General features: G+C 45.4%; 1 protein-coding gene across 2 annotated transcripts; it reads right to left on the bottom strand.

Moving 5' to 3' along the window:
- On the bottom strand, positions 1 to 22928 carry LOC134638019 (arrestin red cell). 2 transcript variants are annotated; one of them, XM_063488636.1, is made up of 16 exons: positions 22617 to 22928; positions 13209 to 13239; positions 12090 to 12150; positions 11901 to 11945; positions 10854 to 10951; positions 10668 to 10766; positions 9485 to 9544; positions 7166 to 7233; positions 6638 to 6773; positions 6482 to 6566; positions 6324 to 6396; positions 5972 to 6109; positions 5803 to 5886; positions 4678 to 4754; positions 4526 to 4580; positions 1 to 4014 (listed from the first exon to the last, which is right to left on the bottom strand). In XM_063488636.1, exons 1-16 carry the CDS (start codon positions 22637 to 22639, stop codon positions 3924 to 3926), a joined length of 1224 nt encoding a protein of 407 aa, XP_063344706.1. In that variant the 5' UTR covers positions 22640 to 22928; the 3' UTR covers positions 1 to 3923. The 2 variants fall into 2 exon arrangements, with proteins under 2 accessions (XP_063344706.1, XP_063344707.1); XM_063488637.1 differs by having other exon boundaries at positions 1 to 4011; positions 22617 to 22924.
- Between the last annotated feature and the right edge of the window lie 208 nt (positions 22929 to 23136).

Genomic DNA, 23136 nt, shown 5'->3' with positions numbered 1-23136 from the left:
TGTCTGTTAGTTCTTTTTACCTTTAATAAAAAGAAAACTAAAATAAAAATCTCAACATAAAAAATACATGGCGAAACAATAGACTCTTAAATGATTATGAGAATAATCATGGTCGCAATGATGATACAGTAGAATAATAAGAAGTCACCATAATAATAATAATAATAATAATAATCAGAAGCATAATAATCATAGATCTATCTGTTCTGGTGTCCGTTCCACCAGCAGAAATCACTTCCTGTTTTATAGACATTATGGTAAGCATCGCACAGGCCGGGGCGTGGCACTTGTCAAAAATATTTTCACACTTAGCAAAGTTACCCCACATATGCACGACAAAATAAGGACAGAATCACAGCTCGTACGATTCACAGCACTGCTTGGAAACAAAATTTCAAACAAAGGAATTCAAATCATGCTCCGAGTCGGCTTCTTCATCTACGTCTTCTTTTAGGGTCGCAGCTGTAACGTTTGACTGAGCTAAGGAAGGAGGGAGGGTGGGAAGGAGGGAAATTTGGCAGTTTTAAAATTGAACAAAACAGAAAGTTCAAGTCGTGAAACCCCGACAAACAATTTTAGGGAAAAATAAATGCTAACATTCTTCTTCGTCTTCTGAAATAAAACGTCTGCAGTTCTGCGGGGTTTTCGTCCAATGAAAGTGCAGTGCTCGTGTTCATCTGAAATGTTGATCTGTACGGGGATTTGGGGCCAAAAATCATTAACAAAATAACATTAATAATAGCGATAATAAAGCCTAGAATAAAAGCAACAGATTTGGAAAGCTGGCATCTAAAACCTGAAGTCCTTCACATCGTGTCCGAGTTTGGATGGAGGAAAGAAAAGAGATCACTTAAATGGTTTGATGGTCTTGAGAGGGCGAGGCGGGATGTTGGTGAGGTGGATTTAGAACGGAAACACTGGTGCTGATTGGTTCATTTTGGCTGTCATGTTTCTCATGGCACCTAAAGTTACTTCCTGTAACTAAATGTGCTTTAAAAACTGTTTAAAAGCTTCCAAAATGAGTTAAAGTTTCAAAAGAACGTGAAGAAGAGCAGCATGGCTGCACTTTGGACCACAAGATGAAGCAGAGTCAATGTGCAGCTACTTTTAAGCTGCTCCCTGTCCGTCCCACCAGCAGAAATCACTTCCTGTTTTGTAGACATTATGGCAAGCATCACACAGACCGGGTACTCGCCAAAACACCTAAATCCAAACTCTGGACCAGATTTGAAATCGAGGTCCAGCAAAGACTCACAGCACTGTCTCGTGGTACTACACAGCACAGCACTGCCTTTAGTTTCGGTTCATTTCTCTTCAACACGACTGCCGAGTGGTCTTTTTATGCATGTTTGTTTTGATGCTTTGGTTCATTTTGGACTATTTTAAACAACTTCAGCTTCTCAAGTTCATACATTTCCTTTGGCATCAACCTTTAAAAATATAGTTTTATGGTTTCATTTTTAGATCATTATGTTTTGTTTCTAAGAGGAAAAAAAAGGTCACATACTGAGAATAAAGGTGTGAAGAATATTTTAAAGTGAATCAATACTGCTCATTACCAGCTCTGCATTTTTATTCTTGGACTCTATGAGAATCTAGCAAAGCAGCTTTGCGTGATTCAAAGCTCTAAATAATCCTTATCTTGTACTGAGCTCTCACTTCCACTTTAAGTAAGACAACTTTCTTCTGATTGGCTGCCTCTGGTCAGAACATGAGATGGTTTCTGTGTCCTGAGATGATCATAATAGGGACATCTGCTCTGTGTGACATCATACAGACTGTGAGTAGGAAAAACAAAAAAACTGAGCATTTGGCTGCAGTATTACGGATCATTGACCAATTGGTTATCAGAAACTTCAACCATGTTTAATACGAACATTCACAGGAAAGAAGTCAAATTTGAACAGGTCAACATTAAAGTGAGTAAGTCTGTTCACTGTCATCAGCATCTTTCAATGTGTCAAACAAAACAATAGTGGGATTTAAGTAATCTGTGTTTGATGGTCTAGAAATAACTGATACTGCCAAATCCCGGACAAACCCCCAAATATTGTATCTTCACAGTACAAACTAAACAACAGTAAAGGCCACAGAAATATTTGTTACCAGATTGGAAATAATTCCAGAAAAGAAAATGGTGACAACATTAATTTAAAATGTATCTTTGCAATCTACACAATAAAATAAAGAAAAGCTCTTAAGGATTAAATTTGAGTCAAAAAGGCATGGATCAGAAATTATAAGAATATGTGGTTGTTTTATTTTATTAAAAAGTTAATATTAATTTTAAAGTTATATTTACTAAAAAAATATTTAATGGTTTATCCCCTGAAACTAAAATGTAAGACCTGAACTTATATGAACTTAATTAGAGAAAAATAACACCACGCAGTGTTTCTAAACTGACACATCCCAAGTTTGCCCAAACGTTTTAAACCAACAATTTTTCTTTTAAAAAAAGCTGAGCTCTTGTCAGTCACCAAGGTTCATAGATCATCGTGTTGGCAACAGTGAAACCTTAAAGGCACAGCACAGCTTCCTGTGATGACTTAACTCTGAGGTGAAGCTTCATACTAACTTCATCTAAATGCTTGTTCAAAGTGAGTTTGGACCAGTGAGTGAAGACAACAAACCAAACAACGAGCACCAGAGTTTCCCTTCAATGAGCTGACAATGGCGAGTTAAACCGGCTGCAGACCGTTTCTATTTTAACAAGCAACAGGAGAAACAGACTTTAGCATCAGTTTTGTTGACTTTAACTGTAAATCTGGAAGTGAAATAAACAGAAGCAGATCAAAGAAAGGTAAAAAACCTATCCAGTGACTCGACCTCCAAATCCAGTCCAAAGTTCAAGGGAAAAAAAAAAAAGATTCCAGTGTGACTAAACTCAAGAGTGTTCTTTAGTTCCATCAGAGAAAACTAAAACAACCCAGGATATAAATTAAGAATCGTGACTCTCAGTGATCAGGCCCCCTGTAACAGCTCAAATTTATATGCTTTGTTTTTAGCTTCAATTTGTTCGCTGTCACATTGGTGCAATTACACGTCTTCATTCTCTTAACCACCAACAGTATTCAGACAACTACCAGCTTACTGTTGAGCTTTAACACAGTTTGGTTTAAATCCAAACCAAAATAAAGAGTTAAATTAGCTCCACTTACGGAGAGGGTGGATAAAGTTTTGGTTGTCGTCTTTTCATGTAATTTCTTAAAAAACAGGATTGCAAAATGATCTCTGGGATTTAAATGAAGTGTCCGCACTGGAATGTTTTTTTTTTAATAATTAAAAAAAGCCGACAGAACATGGTGAACGTTTCTGAACATGGACGACAGTTGGAGCAGGAGGAGAGCGGATGCTGGTGAAATCGAACTTCAGTCGCTTGTAAGACTTCTCTGAGTGTGTGTGTTTGTGTGCACGTGTATTTCCTCTCGCTGCAGCCACCGCGAGAAAAACTATCTACAGGATTTACTCGAAGGAAAGCGGCGATCACCACCGAACAATTTTTTTTTCCAAATATATATTCTGTTTGTACAGGACGGTGATCGTCGGGAAACATTCAAAAACAAAGCGGACGAACGCTGCTGATTCTTTAGCTTCCTGCTTTCTATCTCAAAGCCCCGCCCACGACAAGCAGCAGAGGTTCCCATCCACAGCGCCAACATCTGTCCTGCAGCTGCTTAACATTTAGAATTTCTAGCAAAAAAGAGAAACAAGAGACAACAGATGGAGAAGACGGCGGCAAAAATGGCGGAGGTGGCGTGACGAATGGCTGAAGCAAGAGAGGAAGAACACCACCAAGCCCCTCCGAGGCCTCCGTCCAAATATACCCTCATCCATCCCCGGGGAATGTGAACAGTGTGTGAGTGTGCGTGTATGTGTGTGTTGTGGTTTTGAAGCGAGCATATGAAGGGGTTGGCGAGCTCCTAGCAGTCCTCGTCCTTGTCGTCCACAACACCTTTGAGCCGGAGGCGGGCGAAGTCCTCGAAGACGAAGTCATCGTCCTGCGAGATGCTGCTTGAAGGATGAAAAGGAAGAGTTTTATTGTGAAAGGTTCCATACAGCCCTCTTTGAATTCAGCACCAACAGCACGTCACATGTGTGAACTGAGCATCTGTGAAGTTTGTCCACCTCACGCCGGGTTTGTGAATCTGCCGCTGCTGTAAATGGCTCCAGATGTTTCTGCTGTCATTTTGGAACTTTCCTGAAACAGACGGCAGCTCCTAACCCTTCAGCATTAATGATGCCCTCACAGATTCAAGATCCACTCGTCATGCCTCGCAGCTCTCACAGGAGAAACCGTTCACGTTCATGGATTCATTTTACAGCCGTTTTTTGTTTCATTGGGATTTTTAAACTTTCGGGTATTGAACACCGACAGCTGCTCCTTGTAAGGGCCAGTCAGTTCCACGTTATGGCGTGCTGTAGTTCACACATGCTCAGTTTAATCAGTGACGTTATGTTAGTGCTGGTTGTCATGGTTTCTGTTTGTATTAAAATAAAACTCAGCAGAAGTCTGGAAACTCACTTTGTGTCGAACTCTATCAAATTGGTGTCGATGGGCGGGTCAGTTTCTGGCACAGCTGAAACACACACACACAAACATGTCACACTGCCGTTTCCATGGAAACTGACGCTCAGTGCCATGGTGAATCCGCATACGAGGCTGCAGAGACTCACCTGACTGCGGGCGGGACGCCGGCGGCTCCGGAGGTTTAGGATGCATTAAGATGAAGGGCAGCTCCACCGACACGTCCCTGGAAAATAGGAAGCACGGCGTCATGGCAGGAAACCCCGCCTCCTTCCTTTTTCCACCAACAGTTTAAAAATGTCCTGATAAATCTGCCCGTTAAAGCCCCACAGCTGATAATTAACTCACTTCAGAGCAAACTGACTACTGAGTGACAACAACCACCTAGAAACCCATGTTAACATTAAACACCAGGCTGTGGTTCCCCCACATGAACACTGAGGCTTTCAGTCCCATTTACCTCTCCAATAAGCCTCGCAGCAGCCTGCAGGAAGGGGGGAGGGCACACAGAAGAGGAGGGGGGAGAGGGGGACGGGGGCGGAGCCACACAAAACGCCAAAAAACACAGAGAAGGGAGGTGAAATGAAAAGCAGGAGGCGACAGGTTCACAAAAACCTACAGTGGAAGCAAACACAGTGAGGAGCAACGACAGCAACGAGCCAACAGGGTGGAGCAGGAAGCAGGAAGTGGAGGCCGAGCTGCACCTGCAGCTCTTTCTGAATAAAACACCCGAAAAACGAGAAAATCGTCTTTAAACCAACCGTGAAAAAAAAATGAAGAGATGCTCAATTTAGCATCACCTCCAGCCGCCCTCAGTAAATATCACAAGTCATGTGACTTTAAAGTCCAATGGCGAGACAGACAGTAGATAAAGGACTACGGTCCTAGACAGATGCTGAGGGACTCATTAAGCTCTCACAGGCTTTTATTGTGAAAGGATGACTTTGTAAAGCCTCCCTCAGCTGACTGGAGTCTGAGCTCAAGCTCTGGGCCGTGTTTAAGCTTCAAACAGATTCATGTGGTTTTTGTACTTCTTTAAGTCAAATATGATCAGAGACTCGCTTCACACGTGTGGCGTTTCCATGTAAACGTGGACAAACGTCAGACTGTTGCGTAGGAAACGTTCAGGTGCAGCTCGGCCTCAGGCGTTTCACTGAGTGACGTCTGGAAGATAAAAACACCTCCAAACTTCACTGATGACAGCTACAGGAAACAGTGAGCTGGAGAGGACAGGAAGTGATGTCAGCAGAGAGTGTGTGTGTGTGTTGCTGTACCCTCCACGGGACACCACCAGCTTGACTTTGACTCTGTAGGACACCAGGATCCCCAGGACCTCCTTGTTGGTGACGTCCTTCACACTGAAACACACACGGAGCACTGTGGTCACATGACCATGCAAACACACCTGTGTGTTACACCTGTGTGTGTTTGTGTGTGTTTTACATGGTGGATGAGGCCAGGTTGGTGTCTTCATGTTTGAGCTTCCCGTCCAGAGCGAGTCCTCTCTTCTCTCTGTTCTTGTCCAGTGTCGGGGTCAGAGTGTACACCTTGCAGAAGGTGGAGCTGGACGACACCTGGTCGCTGTGGAGACCAGACGCTGCTGTCAGTCAAACTGTTCAGGTAAACCCCGCCCCTCCACCAATCTCATTAAACAGGTGTGAACATCAATGACCTTTTGTCACTGGTTTTAAACCAGCTCACATTGTTTAGCCTGGTTAACTCTAACAATCACATTTTCATTCATTAACATTGGTTTAAACCAGTTTAACCAGCATGCAGGGACAGGGACACTTACTCTGCCTCCAGCTGAGCCACTGGACATTTATACTGGGCAGTGCTGAACAGGCAGATGTCTGCGTACTGACGCACTGCGGGAGACAAACAGAGGAGGTGTTACTTTGATAACATGACGGCGTGCAGAGAAGCGCAGAAGAAGAGTTCAGAGCGGCGTACCGGAGATCTTCACCCTCTTGACGGTCTTGGTGGAGTTGTTGGTGACGTGGACGTTGACGCTGATGGGCTCGCCGTGATAATACAGCTACACACAGAACACCATTATTAGCATAAAAACAAAGGAGTGGTTTCTGGGTATCGGGGCTGTTTGCGCACCTCTTTGTCCAGAGATGCCTCCAGGTGCAGGGACCTGTCGGACATCAGGAAGCTGCGGGTGGTCTCCACCATCGGCTGAGGACCAGGCTTCTCCGGAGCGTACTGAACCTTCCTGATCACCAGACGCACTGAGTTCCTGCACACAACACACGCTTCAGCACGCTGATTCCTCTAGCGTCCACTAGAGGCTGGCTCACAGTATGACACACAGAAGAGCCTCTCTTGACCCTCTTGTCCTAAAGTAAACATCGAGTCTGACATTTTACTGCCTCTGGTAGATTACTGTACTGTGAGTCTACAAAATAAAAGCCCCGCACAGAGCCTGCTGGGGTACAGGCTGGCTTTAGACTGAAATGAAACACAGGAAAAGCTTTAAAGTGGACCTTTTATTTCCTGTTCCACTGGTGGATGTTCATGTTTACACGACTAAAGCTAATCCCCACACTCAGTTATTTCTACTCTGGGTTTGAACTCCAAGCAGCTCCTGAGTGAAGCTCGTAAATCGGCTTCCTGCAGGTCTGAACTCACCTCTTGTGAATCTTCTCTTCCATTGACTTGGCACAGAAAGCTCTGATCTCAAAGTCAACACCACAGGCCTGCAGGGAGAGGAGAGAGGACAGCTCAGCGCCACCGTGTTTATAAAAACGCCTCAACTGTGCTGACGCGCTGCGAGCGCAGCCCTGTTTTTATCTGTTTTATATACAGACCGCTCGCTCTGTTTGAATCTGTGCCCGTCTCTCTCTCACCGCTATGAGCGACGCTGGAACAGCTTCAGCTAAAAATCAACGCCGTGTTTATCGGCCTGTCTGAGGCGGTCGTTACGTTAAATCGTAGCCTGTCAGCGACGCTCCTCACAGATAACCGACACCATCTGACTCCCCGTTTAAAACCAAACATGTCAACGCTGGAAGGAGCTCCTGAACGTCAGGCTGTTAATCTGGAATAAAATAGGTTTCAGGAGCCAAAATGTGTGAGAAAGAAAAGATCTGCACGTCTTCAGGCCTGAAGGAGACTCTGCAGATCAGAATGCTGCATTTGCAAAAAGAAAAAAGCCAGTGATGGGAACTGTTCCCTCACTGACAGGAAACAAGTTGTTTAGTTGACTGAGCGCTCACATCCACTGCTACGATGTTGATGACGATGCCTGCCGCTGTTTCAGGGCCCGATCAGTGAAACATCAGCCGACGCAGAAAATAAACAACTAAAAACCAGGAAGTCTGCAGACGCACGCGAACTCCGCGACGCTTCAGAGTCGAACACACAGCTGCAGAACAGAGGAGGGTTTGAATATTCATCTTTGTACAAGCTGAAGTAACCTGAGCGGAGGAGAGCTCAGCCTCACACCTGTCTCACATTCAGGTTTTTAATCTCACGACAGTAAAAGGCTGCATCATCATCATCGTGCTGCAGGTGGGTCCACCTGTCAGACCATCAACACCAGCAGGACTCGAGTCAGCCGCAAAGGTTATGCTGTTGTTATCATAAGACACTATATTATTATTATTATGGATGTGTGCGACTGGCGGACCAATCACCGCTGTTATCACTAGTCGTTTAATCTAACTGTCAAAATTTTAATTGATCCCTAGTGCTGTTAAATTATTGTGTCCTAAATGTTATGCAGCCATCTGCCACCAGATGGCGCTTCATAAATCCTTTCATGTTAGCTTTTGTGAACTCCATTAGAATGAGATCACAAATCCCAGCAGCAGAAATGAGCTTTCTCCAGGTGGACGGGCTCTGAGTGGAGCTGCTACTCTTGCACATCAAAAGCAGCCAGCTAAGGCTGTCGCCTCCTGGGTCACGTGTTCCCACTGGGCATGCCCTACTGGGAGGAGGCTCGGCGTAGACCTGGGACACGCTGGAGGAAGTGGAGGGAGGAAGGTCTGGGCTTTCCCACTTCAGGTAAGCAGAAGAAGAAAAAAAATGTCTGGATGATTTATGATTTTGATAAATGTCGAACAGCGTGGATCACTCAATGCACTTTTCTCCCTCAGATGTAACTTAAAATCTGAGTGTTTTAGTTTCAGACTAGTTGGTTAGTCTGATTGTTTTTTCCTCGTTTCGTCAAATAAGAAATGAGTTGCCAGGTTTTATAATTCAGTTTAAATCCTATCAAGTCTTTAAAAGGAAGCTGATCTAATAAACCAGGCTGTGGGGTTTAAATCTGACTACTGTTAAACATCTTTAAAATCTATTTAAACCTCCTCTGAACATGACATGGGCATCCACCCGTCTGCTGACCTGCTGTGGAGGAACCGGATGGGTGCAGCAGTTACTGGTTGTGCCGATGTGGCGTACTGGGACGTGCGTGGCTCGCCGTCCGATCCAGAGAGCCCGCTCTGCTCTGACCGTGTGGGCGTGAGCATTGTCCTGCTGAAACAGCTGCAGGGTGGGGCGCTGAATGCAACGTGAACAGGGCGGAGACCCTCCGTCAGACTTCCACAGAGAACAATCAGATCAGAGATGGTGCTCCAGCTCTGAGATCATTTACTGGACCTGAAAACTTGAACTTTCATTTCTCGTCCTTCAGATTCAGACTGAACTCGTCGTTAAAGCATCGAGTTAACGATCAGAAGCAGGAGGCGGTGCTTTCAGCTGCTCCCTGAACTCGCAGCAGTCGCCACAGCGGATGAATGGCACAGATTTTCCACCGGATGCCCTTCCTGACGTAACCCTCGCGTTTACTATGTGACCCCCTGAGGCCGGCCTGTAAATCCCCTCGGGCAGGCGGGTTTGGGTGGACCCAAACAGAGATTTACATTTCAAACTGAGGTGTGACGTTTGGGAACAGCTAATTTACGACATCCGTGCTCTGCCGTTTCACAGCTGGGGGGGTTCGGTTACCTTGCCGGTGTCCTCGGGTCCGGGCTGTAGAGTGACTGAACAGGGGAGATTCTGAGGAATCTGGAAAACAAGAAGAAGAACGAGAACGTCAGATTCACAGTTTGTTCATTCATTGTTTCCACACCACAAACACAACAGAGCCCGTTTTTACGAAGCTTCCCACAGAGCGCCGACCTTTAAACTCCCAGCAGCCCTGGCTCAGCTCGACTCTCGTAAAGAATCCGAGTCTCCCATGAAGCTCAGATATTTTCTCAGAGCCAGACGTGCTTTATCGAGTAAAATAATCTGTGCACATTAAGACTAAACGCCACAGATGACACAGTTTGAGACCTGAAGGACGTCCTCCGTCACGCTCCCTCATAAATGCCCTGCTGAGGAGAAGTGATACATTTAACCCCTTTCAACCAAAAAGTTCCAGGAAGGTAAAAAAGTGCAATAAAATTTCCACCGTATGTGAAGGAGGAGGAAACCAGAACAAATGAGTGTAATGAGTGACTTCCTGAGTTCCTCAAAGGGTTCTTGATCTTACAGGGAACTGCGCTCCGATGGAAACGCCCTTCAGTGTGTCACTTCTAGTCTAACAGGAAGTCAAAGTCTCATTTCTTCCTCATTTGCATCTCCTTGTTTATTTCAGGAAGCTGGCGATCAGCAAACATCACGAGACACGTCTGACGCTCGTCCTGATATCGACGCCGGGCTGAAGCAGCCCGAGGAAAGAGCCGACAGACGAGGTCAGCGGGCTATAAATGATCTGCTTTTTCAGGCCACAGCAGACGGCGTTCAGACACTAATGGATGCTGGGTAAACACAGGCTAATGAACTGATGACAAAGATCAATACGCTCATCTTTAAATGTTTACATCGAGGCCCCGAGCTCCCACCTGGTTAAACAGCTCTGTTCTTCTTCTTACATATTTTATATATCTTGCACACGTGCGGTGCAGAAAGGTTCGATAGTGCGCCGTACACAACTCCCTCCAACCTCCAGCTGCAGTTCCTCTAATCACCAGCAGGGGCTCCAGCAGCGAGTCAGTGCCCACAGACTCACATGGAGCGTATTTCACTTCAAACACCATATAAAGACGTGACGTCTGAGCTAAAAATCAAATCCTGGTGGCGTCTGTGAAGCTTCACCACGAGCTCCACAGACGGAGCCTTTCCCTGAGGAGGAGCAGTGACTCACGGTGAAGTAGAAGGGGTGTGCGTGCTGGCCGAGCTTCTTCAGCAGCCTCTCCTGCAGCCGGCTGTTGGGTTTCCGCTCCTCGGGCACCGGAGGGAAGGCCTGACGCCGAGAGACAGACGACAGTGAGAACGTCTGATCTTTAAAAGTACTCAACTTTCTGCTCAGGCGTAGGCTGATGAAGCTCACCTGGAAGGTGGAGATGTAGAGATCCTTCCGGAAGGATAGACCGAGCACGTCCAGGTCCTCGCGTCCATATCGAAACGCACAGGTCAGCGTGACAAAGACTGTGGGGAGGAAGAAGAGGCTGTTTGTAGTTTATCTAAACGAGTCATTCATTAAAATCAGGTTTAATTCAACAATAAAACATTAAAACTTAAAAATCATCGATAGAACAAAACAGCGTGAAATGAGTCCATGCATCATCAGAACAGGTAAAGTGGACCTTTGCTGCTTTGCATGAGCCACACTTCAAAATAACCTTACAGCTCATCCCGAACATGACACAGAGATGAAGCTCCTCCCCCTCTGAGGCATCATGCTTTTGATTGGCTGCCCTTTGCAACTGAACAACAGGACTTCTCCTGACATCTCCCTGTGACATCACGCAGGTCCACGAGTGTAAGAGACTGTGATAAACTGGTTGTTTAGAGCTCACAGTGATTATCTGTACACAGCACAAACTGCCACCAGTGGAAGAGCAGATACGACAGGAAAGCAGACGCAGGATAAGAGCTGAGCTGCTTTCTGGGTTTTGTTGGGCTGATGTTTGTGTAGCAACATTAAAAACAACGTTCAGGCAAACAGTAATTTATCTGTTTTTCCAACTATTGACATACAGTCAGAGGTACAGAAACTGCTTATTATGTAAACAAAGGTCATTTTGTCTATTTTGTATTCAACATTTCTGAAACAGTTGTTTAACAGTAAACAGACAAATGAGACGTTTGTGTCCTTAATAAATGAAAGTACTGAGAAATAAACAGGAAGTCATTAATCAAAGGCTTCAGCTCTGAACAGAAAGGTCAGCAGGAAGTTGATGAAACAACACGAGCACGAGGATTTTACTCTCGTTTATTTACACACAGCAACAAGTCAAAGTCGCTGCACAGTTGGCTTCAGCACACTCTGCCACATGATTGGCTGATGAGACATTTGCTTTATAGACTTAACGTTTAGATCTTGCAGTAAAGTCTCAGTGTGTTCCTGTACATGTGTGCAGGTGTTCTCGCCTACCTTTCCTGTCCTTCAGGTACTCTGGGTCGACCAGGATCACGCCATCTGTTGGCAGGAAGGAAGACAAACAGTCACAAAGGTCACTGGTTTACCTGATCAGGATCTCTGACTCCTGTAAATACAGCACTGCACCGCAGCAGCCGTGCTCCCTAAAAACTCCAAAACAAACACAAACGAGTCCAGACTCACCGACTGGGTCCACGTGGTCCAGGTGGTCCACAAAGTCTCGCTTTCCCAAGTAAACTGTCAACTGCACAGACCAATCACAGGATTAGTTTATTTAATCCAGATGTGATCACAACAGCTCAGTGAAAACTGGATAAATCCTACTGGAATAACTTTGACCTCTTCTCTTCCTGATCCCAACACAAAGATCAACAGTTCTGTGCACACGTTTGCAGACGATGTGCTGTTATATGTTTTAATAATTGATTTATAAACTGCTGGTCTCTGTATTGTTTCAACATTGTACAACAATGGAAGGTTTTTGGTTTGGAGTATGAAGGCGGTCACTGGCTACAGCATCCGACCTTCCAGAGAGCTGCTGCAGGACGTTGTAAAAAAACGGTGTAAAAGCTCCTCACACAGGTGGAGACCAGTCTCAGGAGTGTTTAACATGCATCTCGCCACATTTTTAAACAGGTGATGGGGTTTATTTCTTTAGCGACCCCTAAGCAAGAGGTCCGGGAGAAGGGACGCTCTCTAATCTAAGTCATAAAAGAACAGAATCTGCTAACAGCATGCAGTGTGTGAGCTCATGTTAAACTTCCCCATCGACACTCATTTCAGAGAAGGAAGTTTAAAAAAATAAAAACGTAACTATATAAAAAGAATAAAGCACGATCTGACCGAGTGTTTAACCACACTGAACCAAAACATTCTTACAGGGAGTGAATTTGGAGGCAACAGTAAAGGAACGACTGCATAACACTGAATATTAATCTTTATCTTGATTCTCTCCTTAAGAAATATTTAAATTAAAACTGGATGAACTGGTCACACTGGTGACGTCCCAGTTTACTATCTGACTTCATTGTGGAGCTGCTCTGCCTGCTTCATCTTCTATCACATAATGAGTGGTTTGAATCGCTCCCTTTGGCAGCTCATTTTTCTGATCTTACGTCTGTATATTTGCTTTTAATCCCCTGATTCTATGATTGTTTTTTACTCTGGTGTTTGAGTGAAATGCTGCGATCTGAAGGGTCAGTATGAACAAAGCTTCATGTTTTAGGTGGCAGAGGGAGGAGAGCGGTTTCTAATGCTTCCTCACACAGTGTCAGATGTTGCAGAACAAACTCGTGGACTCACCTTACAGTTGGGGCTTGACTTCTTGAAAACTCTGAGAGGTTTGGGAAGAGGAGACAGAGAGGAGGAAAGAAAGAGAAGGTTAGCTTGTTTTTTCTGGCTGAATCCTGTCGCTAACCGAGGAGCGCTGCGGTCGATTCGAACAGGTTTTCAGACCTGCTGCAGCTCATCGAGAGTGTGTGGGTGAGACAATTCTGTGAAAAATTACCCGAGGAAGTGTGGCAGCTTCCTGCTGTGTCGAAATAAACAGTGGCCTTGTTTGAAACCGATGGTTGGGGGTGGGGGGGAAGTGGTTTTGATGAAAAACAGCGTACATGACCTAGGGTTATTATGGGATGTCACCGCACTGCTTTACCAGGGAAACAGGTGGATGTTAACTAACACAATCACTTAAACTACTCGAGTGTAAGCCCAAGTCTGCGCGATGCCACTGAAACCTTTACAAACATTTGGACCAGGAGCGAAACCTTTCAACCACCAGAAACACGCCACAGGATCTGAACACGCCGACACCAGGACTGAGTCTAGACCTTTCTGTATGAGCCGCAGCTGAAATCAATGCACTGCAACAACAGAGTGAGGCTTTAGCATGGCTGCAGTTTCACTGCCAAAACACAAGGTGGCAGTGGACTGCCCATTTCCCAACTGATATGAAAAAGTGGTGGAAGAGAGAAGAGAAGCACCAAAGAAAAACTAATCTCCCAAAATCTGTCCCAGGCGCAGCTTGGACCCACGATTTTGTAATTATATCAATAAACCAAAGTAAACATTAGCCCCTCTTCGATCAGCGCCGACTCGGATTGCTTACAGTCCGGTAATACTGGCCGTGTCTGGTTGTCGTCACAGCATTGCCGGGTTTCAAAGATGGTGGTTTTGATTTTCGTGAACGAGATGCTCACCGAGTGACGCTACTGACCAGCCAACTGGTGGCATGCAGTCTGATGACATCGCATTATGACCTAATGGAAAACCTTGAAAGGTGTGGCGAACCGCAGCTTTTTTGACAATAACCTGCAGAGAGAGCACAGATGGACTAAACCTTCAGTTTGTGACCGCAGTCTTCGTTCTGCTCTGCAAACACAAACCGCAGCAGGACCAAAGTTCAACCTTGGACAATGACGAATGTGCCAAAAGCATCCTGCTCACAGTGATGAAGCTCCACCCACTCTGGTTTCCTCCCACAGTGCAAACCAGAAATGCCACATCCCGTGTGTTACGCTGATGCTTTTCATGCTGCTGAATTTTATCAGTCAGCTGAAAAAGGACGCCGCTGCAGTTCCTTTAATGTCCACTTGAGGCTTCAGGACTCAATCAGACCAAACAATATCTTAAAATCTCTAACTTTTAATTGTCTCCATCATAACAACTGCAGGTAAATGTTTTTAGAACTCATCAGTTTGAACTGCATCCAGTTTGTAAATTAGGGGCGTGGCCTCTGTGGCTGACGGCCGATGGCCGTTTGGAGTCTTTTCAGTCTAGTTATGTGATGAAAAACCACCACAGGTGCCAACACACCTTGAAAAGCTGAACTCATTTTAAGGCCTGGAAAACCAAACATGACCTCAGTTCAGCAGCTGTGTGAGGAAGCACCGAGGCTCTCAGCATCTGTATGAAATGGTCACTTCCTCCAGGCCCTCGCCACCTCAGACATCGTCCTCTGCCGGGACGAGGCGCTGCTGTCCTGCTTCAGCAACGCTTCATAGCAGCTCCTGCTTCCTGTCACAGCTGCTGATGCTTTCCACACTCGGGTTAAATTTAGATCACTTCAAAGCATGAATTAAAACTGATTTACAGGTTTCTGCGGCTCCGGTTTTTGGCGCTCGAGGTTTATTTACGGCTGTGGTGCTTTTTAATCTGCAGCTTTGAATCCAAAAAGAACAAAAACATGTCGTAATGAGCTGCAGATATGAACCGCACGCACAGCTCAGCTCCACGCCTCTTCAGGCCACGCCGTTCCAGATCTGCTTCCCAATTAGGGCCGATAACAGCAATCATTTTCTTTATTGATTACCCTCAAACACCACAGCAGAGGATGGTCACGGCTTCTCAAAGCCAGAGGCGACTGATGTCAGACTAATAATGCAGAAACTGTTTTATTTAACAGAGTTGAAGAAAAAGTTTAAAATGTTACCATTAATGAATAAATTAGTGGATGAACAGAGTCACTGTGTCATTTTGCTCATTCATGCACAGAAAGTTATCCCAGGTCAGAGACATCAGCTGTTTCTGCTTTTATTTTCACTTACTGACATTTTACAAGAGCGAGATTCACTAACCGAGACTGTTTACTAATCGTAGCCTAAACCTGGTGATTAATGCATTTCTTTCTCCTGATATTTACACAAGCCTGCTGAAAATGAAGCTCGACTGCTCAGAACAAAACGGTCCAAGTGACTTTTTAGGCCAGAATCCACTAATTATTCTACACTTCAAACAGGATACAGGTGGAACCAAGGCAAACAACACGGCTCCACGGTGCAGCGGTTCACACGTCCACCTGTGTCGGCACCTCTGCACATCCAGCCCAAAGAAATCTGATTTAATTTTCAGGAACGACGACTCGACGAGACGCAAACGCTGCAAAGGAGGCAGAGGGCAGACATGGCGGGGTGTGATGACTATAATGGACCTGCGTCCGGTCACATGTTTCCTGCTCCCATTGGTGTATGTTGGTGGCCACAGTCTCCAATAATGAGGTCAGTGTGTAGAAGTGGTCCCAGGAAAGCACAACAAAAAAAGACTAAAGTGTGTGTTTGTCCTGCCGCTGCACACACGACTGTTTAAAGACACGGATGGTTTTTGGACGAGTCTAAATTGTCACTTCTGCCCATATTTGTCTGCTGCTTCTTATTAATAAAGTTATTTTGTTCAGTGAGGCTTCAGATATGAAATAAATGAATACATTTTGCTTCTTTTCAGGAGCATTTTTGCGACTTCACCATCAGAAAACAAACTAAAAGCAGGAGGAGGAACAAGCTGGAGCTAAGTGGGTCACCCTCCATCCCAATTATCTGAGAGCACGTTTTCCAAACTTTGTGCCAATACCAGTTATCAGCACCTTCCAGAGAGGCCCACAGGGCTGCCAGATCACACCACAATGATGGCAGCAGCTTGCCAGCACCTCTCAAACCATTACAAATCACAGCAGCACGGCTGGAGCTCATCGACTTATTTCAGCCGCTGCTAATTTCAGCTCCTCAGCTCGCTGCCTTACCTTTAATTCCACCTTAAACTCTGAGTTTGTGTGTCAGCTGAACCACACAGTGGAGCTCTGGGACCACAGCACCTTTTAGCGTCATGGCCGCTCATTGCTCGCCCATCAGCTGGTTACTGCGGGGCTGCTGTAAGAATTGGATAACTTGTAAGGCCCTGCATCATTCTTTCTTCTAATTGGTCAGCTTCTGGAAGCCTGCTGAGGAGCAGACGGTGGGCTTGTGGTTTGCGTGTGTTATGGACCAGTATTTTAACTCTGTGCTCTGCAGGTAGAGATAAACTGGGAGGAAAAACTCGCTCGTATCCTCGCACTGATGAACGCCGCAGGATGAAGTCGTAAACGTCCCTCTGAGCTGCTAACCTTAACGAACAGCAGGCCTGTTTTGTTCTCGACTCCAACGTTAAATCTGAGGTGATGAAGGGCCCTGCTGTGCACATATAAACACGTCTCGTCCTGAAATGCTTCCTGGACTGACGAAGTTACAGCAACAGTGTTTGTGTCCAGGCTGAGCAGAAACACTCGTCCATCATGGAGTCAGGCTGTAGTGCTTCAGCTCAGCGTCGCTGCAGCTCCTGCGATTCATTCAGCGATCGCTGCATTTTTATTCTGTGGTCTTTATAATTCAGGCACCTTCATATTATTTGTATTATTTTTGCAGTCAGTGGGTAGAAATGGTTACATTCTGGAAGACATGTTGGTTTCATTTTAAAACTGCTGGTTCTTATTGTGGCTGAACGAGGTAAAGGGAACCTCTGTGGCTCGTTTCCATGTTTTTATTCTGGGACTCCACCAGAGCAGTTTTACATGAATCACAGTTCAGAAATATTCCTTCCTCTTTACTCTGAGCCTGCTGCAGTCCCTTTAGTTCATCCTCCAACAAGCTTTCATCTGACTGGCTAACTTCTGGAAGCCAGCTGAGGGGCAAACAACCCCCTTTATCCTGGCTCCAAGCATAAACAGATGCTTTGGACAGTGGGTGGGGCTTCTGTGCTTCTCTGTGACATCATACAGATCCCAGAGTAGAAAAAAACAAACTGTGTTTAGTGCGCTGCAGACACCGAGCTCATGTTTAATATGAACAGGAAATATTTTTTAAAAACCCTCACTTTTGGTGTGATTAATAAATCAGGAGGATAAGGAGCATTTATGAGTTGGTTAAAATGAATACAGTCAGATGTTTCAGCAAAGCTTCAAACCCATCAGTGAGAGTTAGTGTGGCCCCAAAACTCAAATATTCTGATTTGTATTTGTGTCAGCGGATGATAAGACGACGTGAGGCTAAAGCTGGCGTCGAGGGAAAGAGATCCCGTAAACAGGAGAACGTCGCAGCGAGCGCTTCCACCTGCAGGGGGGAGGTCTGCAGGGACGGCGCTCGCTCAGACAAGCAGCTGACGTGAAGCTTCATGTCTGAACATGAACTGTTGCCATGTGACAACGGGATCGTGTTACCCAGCTGCTGGTGTTAAAAACATTTCAGATGATTTGAAGAGTCTGAGTGCAGATCTTCTCTTCTTAATTGTTTGTAACCAGAGAACCCTCGGAGCTTCAGCTGCTGAAACGGGAGAGCGATGGGCTCAGAACGGCTCCATGCACCGCTCTGAGAGCTGGGAGTCTGCAGCCATGAATCCTAAATCTTCATCTGATGATCTCCGACATGGTGCTGCACTGTGTTGGAGAAGGCTCAGTATCACCAGAGAGCTCCTGGGATGGGAAAGGACTTCAAACCAAATTGAGCAGCTTTAAAAAGCTCCAAATGACACAAATTCAAATTCATGCTCCATAATTTAGGCGACTGTTTTTTAAATCACGAGCACGAACTCGTATATAAAACCTAACGGGTGACCACAGCCGCTGCAGTACCTGAACAAGCAGGTGGAGGACAGGAAGCAGGTCGGACCGCAACATGAGGAAACCAGGTTTCCTCTCGGTCACAGTTCAGTGAGCGGCGGCGTCTCGTGCAGTGCTGTTTATTAGCCAAACACTCAGAGCAGCAGGAGCGTGACGCTCGCTGCGTTTCACACTCTGACAAAACTTCCTCATGATTGCCGGACGCCACCGTCGCTGCACTTCCTCTGCAGCGCCTGCCGCCCACAGACACTCGTGTTTCAGGGCCACCTGCCTTCACATGCATGCCAGCCTCAGTTACACCTTCCTCTGGATTTACACCCAACAAACACAGTTTAGTGGCAGCAGAAATAATCCCAGGAACAAAGCGCACAAGCAGGCTCTTATTGTGGCAGTTCAGCCCGCCCTTCCTGTCAGGCTGATGCCTTCAGCTGAGTCTGTAATGATGAAGCTGCAGATAAGCAGGAGTCAGACTGGTCTGACCACCGGAGCAACGAAACAGGGTGAAAGTTAAATTTTAAACTCTGCAGCTGAGCGAGGAACCAGGAAGTTATTCTGCAAGATTCAAACTAGACGTTCATCTTCAGGCTGTTTTCTTCCTCTTTCAAACTGCTGATTCAGATTAAATGATTAAACTGTGGGCGGTTTTGCAACTGTTTTCATTAGTAATCAGCCAATTAGTCGAACAACTGCTCCTGGAAAAACTAAAATTAGTGCAGAATGAGGGGAGAAAGGTGATGAAAGGGAGGGATTTCTGAGGCTGGTATTAAACTACAGACCTGTAACTGAGCTTCAGACACACAAACGCCAACAAAACAAACCGTCTGTGTCATTTTCTGAGAGTCAGATTTGACGATTTGATGTTTTTGTCAAAAAAATATTCAACAATAAAGTGAATATCTGAGCTTTGTGTTGAGGATTATTTTCCTTTAAATGTCCTGATCCAGCATCAGTTACTTTTGTTACTACAGCAGGAAAAAGTACTCCAGTATCTGCTGTTTCCATCCTCTCAGCGTTCAATCAGCTCTGCAACTAACAGTTATTTTTATCATCAAATTCATGTTTATGTGACATATAAGAATCATTTTATTGTTTATAAAATGAATTAAAAATGTATAATTTGGACACTTTATGGAGACGCTAAAGCCTGAAACAGTCACAGCTTATTTTTCTTCATTACTTCTAAAAAAAACCCCTTTTATTCTGATTAATCTGAAATCGATCAGCGTCGCTCCAATGTTGGAGCTTTAGGCCGCAGGAAGTCCCTCAAAATAAATAAATAAATATTGCAATTATGTCTCCCATTAAATATTTACGCCTGGAGAAAGAAGCGGAGCTTTAAAAAGCCATATGGGATGTAAGCATTAAAGCTATTCTTCATTTCCTGATATTTCTGATCAGCTTTTATCATTGGCAGGTCAAAAATGGAGCTGCGTCGTTTTGGTCCTTTTTAACATTTACCCTGAAAAAACCCGACGTTAGAAACACTCGTGTATTTAGTGGCGCTCTGAACGAACCAACTTTGAGGTCACATGTTAAAGCTTCGTACAGGCCATCGAGTCAGACTCTTCCTCTGCCTTTGAGCAAAGTCTGATGCCCTGAGTAAGAAACCTGCGGCTCGTGTATATATTAGTTGGTTTTGAATTCGATTTCTGGGCGTATGAACTTCTCCAGCTGATGTACGACGTTTCACACCTGGTCAGTGTTTCGTACGTTTGTACAAATTAAAAGCAGGCTGAAGAACAGGAAGTGCATCACTGTTTGTTTCCAGCTAAAAATAACACAACCACTTTTTTTTTTTTGCAAAAAGAAATCATTTGCTTGCATTTGCATGCAGAGCAAATACACACTGCTACTTTCTCTCTGCACTTTCATCTCTGTGTCTGCAGCATGAAGAGGGTCAGGGCTGGGTCAGCCATTTTTGATAATAATAAAAACAACAACCAGACATAAATAATAATAATTAGAAGTTTGAGCTGTGACAATAATTCCAGATATCTAAACTTCACGTTGAGCACAAAAACAGCTGGAGCTTTGAGAGCACGCCAACCTTGTGTTTACACGAAAAATGTGGCAACGAGGGACAAAGTCAGTGTCATTTGTTGATCTGTGGGAACCGCTGAGAACCACTACCAGACTCCTCTTACAAAACCAGCGACTCTTACATGAAAACAGGGTCGAGTTTATGCAACGCACCATTTCCGATATGACTAAATACATTAGGAACACCAAAGTCATGCAGCAGCAAGAACTAAGCAGCTGAGCGAGCTGTAAACACGCAGCTCACGTGTTTTGTGACATAAAATTGCTGTTTTTGTGAATGAGTCTGGTAAAGCGTAACGGCTTCACGTCCTTGACACAGGTGTTGAAGATGATCTCAATACAACAGCCAATTAAAACGGATTCTTTTAGCCATGCAAAACCTGACACACTGCGGTAAACAACTGGAAGCAAAGCGTGAAATAACAGTTTTCCTGAGCCGTCGCCTCTGAAGGAGAGGCCTTTTTGTCTTTAATGTGACACACAGACAAAATATCAGGATTTGATTGGTTCTAGCTGGGCTCGCTGCTACACCTCGCAGCCACACTTACTAATCTAGTCGTACAAAACTCGAGGAGAGAAGCTTCACAGCTGTCAGTACAAAAGGTGAAAGGTCAAAGAGAAAAACTTTCCACTGCTGGCTGGTGTTTTGCAAACAGTCAAAGTGCCACAGAGCCACTCGACATGCAGCTTCGATGTATAATCTGTTAACAGCAGCTCGAGCGTGAATGTCAGTGAGAGCCATTTCTTCAACAGCTATGACGTTGGTCTTTCCTCCTGCCCGTTTCCTCTCCTCCCAGTTTTCCACCTGCTTCCTAACAGGAAGTAACTGGCAGGAAAGTTAAGTTGCAAGTGGAATGGGCTGGGCTGACTCGCAACCCCCCCCCCCCCCCACGGTTAGAGGAAAATCCATGAAAAACAGCGGCGATGATCAGCATTTTATAGCAAAAAGCTGCTACACATGAGGAAACGGATCATTTGTGTGTGCATGAAAGCTGTACATCCAACAAACCTTGACCTCACAGAGGAGAAACACGCAGGATGTGGATGTAAACAGCCTGAAGCAGTCAGCACTTTAATGTCATTTTCAGCAGCTTACATGTGCTGGAGTAAAGGAAAGAGCTGAACCTGACTTTAAAGGCCCTGTATTCCTATCACATTACAACAGGACGGGATCTGATGAGCTGCACAAAAACATAACAGTTATTCCTCATCATTAGTCTTATTTGTGTGTGTTGGATTAATGCAGTTAAGCCCTCTGGGTCTCTTCTGTTAATCGGAATCTGCAGAAGAAGGAATAAAGGCGAAAACACGGGAAGGAACGCTGATCCACAGCAGTGCTAACCCAATTAACTGGGGGTGTAAACACACAAAAAGGGAAGGGGGGGCATCCTGAGCTTTATAGAAACCACAATCACTTTGTGTCGATGTGCTGTGCCTACACACCGAGTAGATCGGCCCGAAACAGGAACCAGAACTCACAAATGTCCGAAAACGAAACCTCCACCGTCTTTAAAACACATTTACAGCTAACTGGCATGAACCTGCGGTACCAGAAAACCGAAATAAGCCGGTGATGGAGGTAAGCGAACCTAAATAGCCCACCAATACGCTCCTTCGTACCAAATTCCATTCAAAAACACTTCATTTTAACATTTCGCCCCTGGTTAACGAGAATACACAACACTCTAATATTTTACGTTTCATAAAAGCTGACTGTAAACATTGGAACTGAATCGAACAAGAACAACCTCCATAATTTAAACAAATCTCGAGTTAAAATGCTGTTTTTCAGGTTACATGTCGATACCGCCCACTAACGTTTCAGCGGTCTTTTACTGGACAAACACCGTGGGAATTCCTCTTTAAAACACCCAAATGTGGTGTAGAATTACACGAATATGGTGCCGTTTTTTTCTTTGTGCTAGATTAAGCGGTGGGCGTTAACAGTTGATCATTTTTGGTGTGCTTTTCAGTCAAACGGAAACGTTAGCGGGATGTTGAAAATTGACAGATTTCTGAGCGGACGCTGGAACGCCGTCCCTTCCACCACAGCCGCGGATAGCTAACCCCACCCTGCTGTGCTAACTTCGCCTCCTGCGAACGAGGTCATCGCTCTAAGAGCTCCGGACCAGAACCAGAGGGCTCGCTCGCTGGTCTCGGCCCGGGTCTAGCTAATTAAGCGGGTAAATCTCTGATGCTCGGGGTAAGAGGAGAAACTCCTCCGCCTGGGCCACTAGCACGGCTGCTAGCGAAGTGCGTGAGAACCGACGCTAACCCGCAGCTAGCCGTTTATAGCCTAGCCGTCCTACCTGGTGCCCGCCTTGTCCCCCATCTCCTCTGCAGGCGGACGGCAGGAAGATCCCAACAAAATGAGGCCGGACTCGTAGGTGTCTTGACTTTAAAACGGAGGCTCTTCTTCAGGCTGTTTCCCTCACATCGGCGCACAGAGAACTAGTTAGTATGGTAATTTGATTTAGCGCCGCCTCGGCTCTCCACTGGCTTCCGCAAAGGCAGCAGCTCCCCCTCCTCTCTGCGTGTTTGTGCGCGCTCTGCTGTCTCTGTGAGGACCCGCTGCGAAATGAAACAGCAGCGGGCTAATCCAGCTGCTTTACAGGCTGACCGAGGGTTTACTGCTGCTTCAAGGTCCATTCATAGTTTAGCATAAATGATTCCTAAACTGCGGTGCAGCGCAGACACTCTGCTACCACCGGCCATCCAATGTTAAACAGAGCAGGAGATGATTCACATTAAACAGCCTGACATGTTTAAGGTTCACCGCAATCCAGGGCCGTATTACCCACAAGGCTTCAGGTTTCCCGGACCCTCAGG

This window comes from Pelmatolapia mariae, linkage group LG10_11, assembly GCF_036321145.2.
Source record: "Pelmatolapia mariae isolate MD_Pm_ZW linkage group LG10_11, Pm_UMD_F_2, whole genome shotgun sequence".
NCBI lineage: Eukaryota > Metazoa > Chordata > Actinopteri > Cichliformes > Cichlidae > Pelmatolapia > Pelmatolapia mariae.
Note: the sequence above shows the minus strand (reverse complement) of the source record. Positions and strands in the feature narration are given on the sequence as shown.